We start from the raw sequence: 7,851 nt of genomic DNA, 5'->3' as shown, positions 1-7,851 counted from the left end.
TGCCTCCTGCCTCCTGCCTCCTGCCTCCTGCCTCCTGCCTCCTGCCTCCTGCCTCCTGCCTCCTGCCTCCTGCCTCCTGCCTCCTGCCTCCTGCCTCCTGCCTCCTGCCTCCTGCCTCCTGCCTCCTGCCTCCTGCCTCCTGCCTCCTGCCTCCTGCCTCCTGCCTCCTGCCTCCTGCCTCCTCCTCCATAGTGCCTAGGCTGCAGGTGCGCACCACCCCGCCCCATCTGTGCAGTGCTGAGGACTGAACCTTGCACATGCTGGGCAAGCATTCTGCCAATCAAGCTCAGTAAGAGGGTCACAAGATGAGGGTACGGGGGAAATGATGTGAGCTAGGGAGTGTGGTCACAGGTCACTCGGGGTACACTCAGGACTTATCCATGACACCTTTTCTCTTCTCTCTCCTTCTTGGCTACCCCGAAGTGAGCAGCTTTGCCAGCCACACGTCACTTTCTCCCCACTGTGATGTTCCTCCTCATCTCACACCCAAGGAAAGAGAGCCAGCACCGTGGGCTGGAAACCAGAGCCAAGGAGAACCCTCCATCTAGATGATTTTCTTGAGTATTTTCATCCCAGCAATGAAAGTTGAATGACAGAATCTGAGGGTGGAACCCACAAGGGAGAGTATGATGTTCACTCTACAGAGAAGGGAACCGGAGAGGAAATCCTAGAAGGAACACCCAGGTAGATCCAGAATTTGACAGGCGAAAGGACTGGCCACAATGCCAGAGGTGGAGACACCAGCAAGTAAAGGCCCAGGGACAGGAGTCTGTTCTTCCTCCAGATGATCAACACCAGATGAGACAAGACATGGGAAGAAGCCTCAGGAGGTCAGTCAGTGTCTCTCTCCATCAGTGAGAACCCAGCACCCATGCATATATGCCCCCATTGGGGGCAAAGTCACAGAAAAGGTGATGTCCTGGAGGGGGTCTCATGGTTATCTAAGCCATTCAGAAGTGGCCAAGACACCATGTCTGAGTCTTTAGGGACTCCCTGCTCCGCCTTTTTAGCAGGACACTGAATTTCTGCCACAGCCCCACCACACGGTGAGGACACACTCCACAGGTGAGGCTCCCAGAAACAGGGAGGGTGGCCAGGGAGAGAAACAGTCCAGGCTAGCGTTAAGCCTTCTCTACCTAAATAGCTCCCCCACCATCTTCAGGGCAGGACCCTCTCAAAGTGACCAACGGACAAAGTCAGCTTCCTACCTCCCGGGAGGCATGGGACAAATGGCTCTTCTGTTGTAGGAAGTAAGCTACAGGGTGACTCAATCTCCCCCTGTTTCCCCAAGTCACCCTAACTCTCTGAGTCTGTCTGCCTTTCTTAAAACAGCCTCACATTCCCAGGGTTTCATGAATGAGTGTCGCACTGCAGTGGGGGCAGGGCAAGGGGGGATCTTTGTCCCTAACGACAAGCTCAATACTTTCTCTTTCCCTGAACCCCATACTACTGCCCCTTTTCTCTTTTACCTCAAAGCTCCCGGTCCCACTCATCGTCCACAGAATGCAGATCTGTGAGCACCCCACCACCCCAAAGCTCCCTTGATAGCGCAGCAGATTATGGAGTCCCGTGGGAGAACAGCGTCTCCCCCAAATGAACATGTGAAGATCCATGGGGTGCTCAGGACAACAGGAAGGCACGTGCTCCTGGCCCCTCCATCCCTGCCCAGCCCTCACCTTGACCACGCCGAACAGCAGGCTGACGCTGATGGTGAAGAGGACGCCAATGAGCAGGAAGCTGGAGAGCAGGTCAGCTGCAAGGCAGGGCAGAGACTAAGGCGAGGCCTGAATGGACTCCGGGGACCAGCCTTTGGGAACTGCTAGTGTGGGACCATGAGTGTGAACAGTGAAGCCTGGGACCAGACCTAGGCTGGCCCTCCTCACCCAGGTGAGGGCTGTGACTGGCAGAGGGAGAGACTGGTGGACAGGGCAGTGTGAAGTGGACAATATGGCAGGAACTTCCGTCTGAGCCTCAGAACCTGAGAAAGTCCCTAGCGCAAACAGAAGAGCCTCATTTGCATGTGAGCTACTCCAGGCTCCTAAAGATTCAGGGGTGCACAGCAGTCCAGTGGAAATGGCTGAACCACAGATCCCAGTCCATATGTCCTAATCATGCACTGCCTGCAACTCCCCACCCAATCACCACTGCACCCAGACATACCCATCCTGAGGTACGGCATCTTGGAGAACCTGCAGGAGACTTTACCGCGGGCCACCTCCACCACATGCTCAACGAACAGCAGGACACTCATGACCTAGGAAATAAAGGGCATCAGTGAGCCAGGCCACCATCCAAGCAAGATGCTGTCGAGAGGCTAGAACAACAGCTTGCCTAGTCAACGGGCATCCTGCCTCTCACTGCTAAAGATCAGGTACCCTGACTGCACCCCTTCCCTCTACCCCAGAACAGGCTCTGGCTGGCATAGGACCTAGGTCATCATACCCAAGCACCATGGAGCTCCAAGTTGATGAACTATCAGCAGAGGTCTAGGATGCCCTGTAGAGCCCCAGGCCCTGGGCGAGCCAGTCCTAGTCACCACAGCTCCAGAGTCCCTACTTTCCCAGCTATAACGGAGCTGATAACACTGGCCTCCTGGAGCTGTGGGGAGCCAGACAGGACGACCGACCTAAGCATATGGCAGGTATGAAAGCTCAGACTGTACAATGAGGAGCAGGTGTGACCTGGTCTTCCGGCTCCAGCAAGGAGGCCTGAGTCTCACTTAGTGATGTGGCTGTTGCATTGGATGGATGGATGGATGGATGGATGGATGGATGGATGGATGGATGGAAGAAGCCTGTCCCTTGGGGACCCTTGCCAGGCAAGACAGAGAAGAGACAATTCTGAAAAGGCCTAAGCATTGGGTGTCCCAGCCGCCAAAGCTACAAAGGCTACGAGGGATTGCATTTTGTCTACACCACAGCCGTCTACCAGAAGAGCCCCACGCCACGCAACCGCATGGACCTCACGCCCTTCCGTGTGTCTGTGTCTTTCCCGAAGTTCTGCACCTCTTCCCCACTACAAGACACGCAGTTCCCCAGGAGAGCGATCTACTCACGCTGAGATCAGGACCCACCCCCTCCCCCTGCTCCCTCCGTTGTGTGGGTCCACTTTATCAGCACGGCCTAAGTTCATGTCATCTTACTAAGTGACAGGTCACACTGAGTGGACAGGCAGCCAGACCTCTTTTATCTGTTTCCCTTTCCAATCTCTGGGTGACTGGTTAACTCATTAGTTTTTGTCTTTTGGTATTTAGCTCAGATATGGATCTCAGTCTGTTATTTTGAACCCCAATTTCAGGAGTCAGAAAGAGGGGCGGCACAGGAAATGGATGGAGAGACTGACTCCAAGATTTGGATCCAGATCGCTGTGTGTCCTTGAGAAAGTCACTTTACCTCTCTGAATTTGCCCATCTGTAAAAAGGCAATTGTGGGCTGCAGGAGGCACAGACTGCGTGAGTTAGAAAAGTTCTAGGTCAGGCCTGGCAGAAGCTGAGGCCAGAGCCTGCCCTTGGGCTGGGCACGTTCCCTGTCAGGCTCCTCCTGTAGCTGCTCCTCTGTCTGACAGGAAGGGATTCAAAGGCTCTGCTTCAACCAAAATGCTGGCAGCTGCCGGAAGTGGCAGCATGGGGGAGATGTGATGGGAGAGGGGCTGTGAAAGGGCTGCGGTCCCACCCCCAACGCCTGAGCACAGGAACTTTGTCCGGTGGGCTCAAGTGATACAACCTGCCAAGTGAGCCCCGGGTGTACTTGTATCGGAAGCTCTGTTCCTTTCAGAAGTTCAGAGATTAGGAAGCTCATCTGCTCTCACACGCCAAGGCAAGAGCAAGGAAAAACCCAGGTTTTCAATGCTGTCCTGGTGCTGTGCTACCTTCAAACACCCTGAGCCAGGTCTGCTGGTTCAGACCCCAGAAGGAATAGTCACCGTGGCCACACACCAACATCTAGAAAACTTCACAATATGTCTTCATCCCTATGTTCTGTGCATACTAAAGACACTGTAATCTCACGCCAAGACCTTCCAGAGGTTAATTTAAGAAGAGGTACAAACGTTATAGGAACCCTGGCATTGGGGCTGGGGCTCAGCAGACAGTGCTTGTCCAGCATATAAAACATCCTGGCTTGATCGCCAGTGCTCCACAAATTATGCATAGCACAGGAAATTGTAATCCCACTTCCTGAGAGGTAGAAGCAGGTTGCTACCCTAAGCTATATAGTAAGTTTGAGTCCAGCCTGGGCTACATGAATCTCTAACTCAAAATGAATAAACAAATACCCCATACTGCATCCAGGAAGGTGACCCAGTGAGTCACTAACCATTACTCCACTTTGGAGACCATGGTTCCTCATAATCCCTAACCCCACAGCCTCCTCGCCCTGGCCCTGTACTCTGAGGGACACCACCATTCACATCCCAGAAACAGCCCTACCAAGCGGCCAGTGGCCTGGGAAGTGCCAAAAAGAGGGGGGGGCCAAGACAAGGTCAGTCTTTATATGCTGACCCTTCCATAGACCAGGAGAGTGAGGCTCAAAGGTCCTGGAGCTTGCCCGTGGCCTCCCAGCAGCCCCCTGTTCTCTAGAAACTTCTACCAAGCTATTGGTCTTCCCCCTCTGGCTGCTCCCTTGCCCTGCTGAGGCTGCTCCTGCACCCTCCCTTATAAAATCCTCAAGAGGGCTGGCCCTCCCTGATCCTGGCAGCAGGAGTGAGCCACCCCCCAAGTATTTCCCCACTGTAGGGGAGGGGAGGGGAGGTTTCTGCTGAGCAGCTTGGATCTCTACTCAAGATGTTGCTGAGGGGCTAGGGGTGGGGCTAATCTGTCCTCATTTGCCACATGAGAGTCTGGAGCTCAGAGAGAGTGAGGTACCAGCCTGAGGGCACACAGTAAGGCAACCTAAGAGTTAGCTCAGCAGGAAGGAGGCATCCTCAGAGACTACCACCTTGTGTCCCCAAGAGAAAGAACGACAATTCCTGACATTACTGGCCCCACTGTGTGCAGAGACCTGGACACAAGTTTGGCCTACAATTGCCCACAGCCCAGCCAAAAGGACATAATCAGGCTACCTACAACCGGGCAATGGGGACAGAGAGGAAAAAGGCTGCCTTGCTCTGTTGGATGAAACCTCAAACCTCTGTCCCCAGCCCCAAGGCTCCTCTCAGGGCTGGTGACCCTGATCACAGCCACCTGCCTCCTCCCTGGGAACTACCCAGAGCCCCTGGCTCTTGGAAGGGCAGACTCTGGAGAGCCACAGGCTTTCTTCCTGTCTGTGTCACCTGAGATGCTTGCCCCTCCGCGCCTCAGTTTTCACCAACAGAAGGGCACTGTTGAGAATGTGAGGGCCAGGGAGCAGAAGTTCTGCACAGAGCAGGGGCCCCAGATCAATGGCCTTCCACCCACAAAGCCTCCAGATGCACAGCTCATCGGAGGACACGATGCTCACCCCTAGCCCCATGCCTCAGTAAGCATCCCAGCATCGGAGAAGCAATGGGCTCCTTCGGGTCAGCCATGAAAAGACAGCGGACAGAAACAGAGATTTCCAGGCCTAGCCTCCCCTATCACTGACTTTGACCCAGAGACTCTCCCAGGCTGCAGGTGCAGGGCTGGCCGTGTCCTCGGCACTGCGCTATCCTCTCTATGGTGAAGACAGATGCCATTGAGCCTGCTGTCCCCCACCCCCACCCCCACCCTCACCCCAGCATCCTCTCTCCATGCAGGCGACATTTTGTGGCTGCAAGCTCTGCATCCTGAATTAGCCGTTGACCTCTCTGGGCTTTGGAATGAAGACAAATGCCCTCTCCAAGGTTACTGCAGGATCACAGGGGACAGAGGACACAGAGCTGGCGTACAGTTTGAGCAGGACTGAGCACAGAGTAGTGTGAAGGAGACTGGCTGGGGACAGACAGGTGACGTGAGAAAGAGGTATCAGGCTGCCAGTGATAGCCATGGTGATGGAAAGGGGGCACACCATTTTCCTGAAGTCTGCCTGGATAGGTGACAAGGACAGTGGCAAGCGATGGAGGAAACACCAGTGACATGCTGGGAAGCAGGAAGGAACAGCTGTGGTCGCTGTGATCACAGTACTGCAGCCGACACTGATGACGTACACAGGAACGTAGGGGCAACGACCTTTAGATGCAATGGTGATCTCATGAAGGTAATCACGGAGGGCACAATCACTGGTCCCACTCTGGGTGCAAAGGTAAGACAGAAATGGGGGAGAATGGGGACCTGAGAAGGACAGGAGTTCCTCACTTCAGAGTCTTCTTGAAGCTTTCCACCGGGTAAGCATCAAGACTTCCCGAACAGTAGGGCTGGAGAGACAGCTCAGTGACTAAGAGCACAGTTCCCAGAATCTTCGTGGATGCTCACAGCTGCCTATAACTCTGGTTCCAGGGGACCCAGTACCCTCTTCTGACCTCTGCAGCCGCACAGACATACACACAGAGGAAACACCCGTACACAGAAAAAAAATTAATAAAAAAAAATCATTTCAAAACAATTGAGAACCACCCATTTTCTGGGGCTCTCCCGGGAGCCCAATTACAGGCGAAGCTGTGTTCGAAGACACTTGTGCAGCCCTGGTGCTTCCTGGCTCTGCCTCATAACCCCGTCTGAGGTAGTACAGGAACCACCCCACAAGCTACTCATCAAAAGGAGAAAAGAGAAACAGGGGCTGGCCGTTTCCTAGCAACCCTTCAAGATGTGCTTGAGAGTCATGTCCGGGCCTGTCCTCACCAACAGTGGGTCCTCTGTGTCACTCACACCCTTCCATCATTGACCCAAAGGGCAGACCAGCCCTGCCCTGTGCTCCGTTGGGTGACTTGGGACCTGCAAAACCCTAGACCGTTATGGTAGCTGTTAATCCCTCCCTCTGACCCTCTATGTCAGCTGCCCACCCTGGGGAACTCAGGTCAATTCATCTGGGATGTCACAGAGAGAGACAGAAATGTCATCAGCCAGAGGAAGCTCCCCTCCCCTGCTTCCTGTCACAGTTTATGGGGGCGGCTGGGTGGCGTCACTCCCCCAGAGCACTATCTTCTCAGTGTACCCCAGCCTCTATATGCCACACGACACCCTCATCCTGCCTGCTCGCTCCACTGCACCCAGCTGGCTCCCTCTCTGTGCCAGAGTCACCTGAGCTGGCTTTTCCCCAGCTGCTGGTCCCTCCCCACCCCACCTCAACATAATTAACCATCCCTCCCCACTGCTGGACTCTCTGTGAGGGCTCAGAGGCCCCGATATGGTGGTGCACACCTGGAATCCCAGCAGCACCTGAGAGGTGTACGCAGGAGGATCCTTGGGAATTATCCTTGGGACCAGGGTTAGCCTTGGGAACATAGAGAATTCAAGGCCAGCCTATGCTACATAAGACCCTGTCTCCAAGATAAAAACAAAAGAAAGAAAAAAAAGGAGGGAGGGAGGGGAGATAAAGGGAGGGAGAAAGGAGAGAGGGAGAGAAGGAGGGAGGGACAAAGAGGAGAAATTAAGAAAAACAAGAAAGGAAAAGAGAAAATAAGAGATAACCCCAGTATACCCACAAGTGCCCTGTGCGGCCAGGACCAGTCCACATAAACACCTCTGTGCCTCAGTTTCCCCAATATAGAAGAAACAGAATCTTCCCACCTCAGTGAATCGTGAGAAGAAAATGAGGAGACATCTATCTACCACAAAGAATGATGACCCAGAAAGTTGGGCCGATCCCCACGGAGCACATGTATATGAACAAGAAACACAAGCTACCTGAAGCTGCAACCAGAAAGCCCAGACCTGATGCCACCCAAGCACCGTCTTCCCTCTCAGGGGAGTGGGAGGAGAGGCTCCCTGTGAGACCCCGTGCAGCAAAGTGGGACTGGGGG

The 7,851-nt window shown here is 54.2% G+C and overlaps 1 protein-coding gene across 1 annotated transcript in view; it reads right to left on the bottom strand.

The window, feature by feature from the left end:
- Nucleotides 1-7,851, bottom strand: part of Laptm5 (lysosomal protein transmembrane 5) — a 25,893-nt gene that overhangs the window by 6,262 nt on the left and 11,780 nt on the right. The window contains exons 2-3 of the mRNA XM_028759964.1: nucleotides 2,161-2,254; nucleotides 1,677-1,753 (exon numbers count right to left, since the gene is read on the bottom strand). Coding sequence (XP_028615797.1) covers nucleotides 1,677-1,753; nucleotides 2,161-2,254 — 171 coding nt within the window. The remainder of the gene's footprint in view (nucleotides 1-1,676; nucleotides 1,754-2,160; nucleotides 2,255-7,851) is intronic.

The sequence above is a fragment of the Grammomys surdaster genome, unplaced genomic scaffold (assembly GCF_004785775.1).
Source record: "Grammomys surdaster isolate TR1022 unplaced genomic scaffold, NIH_TR_1.0 126313, whole genome shotgun sequence".
NCBI lineage: Eukaryota > Metazoa > Chordata > Mammalia > Rodentia > Muridae > Grammomys > Grammomys surdaster.
This window is presented reverse-complemented; position numbering and strand designations above follow the sequence as displayed.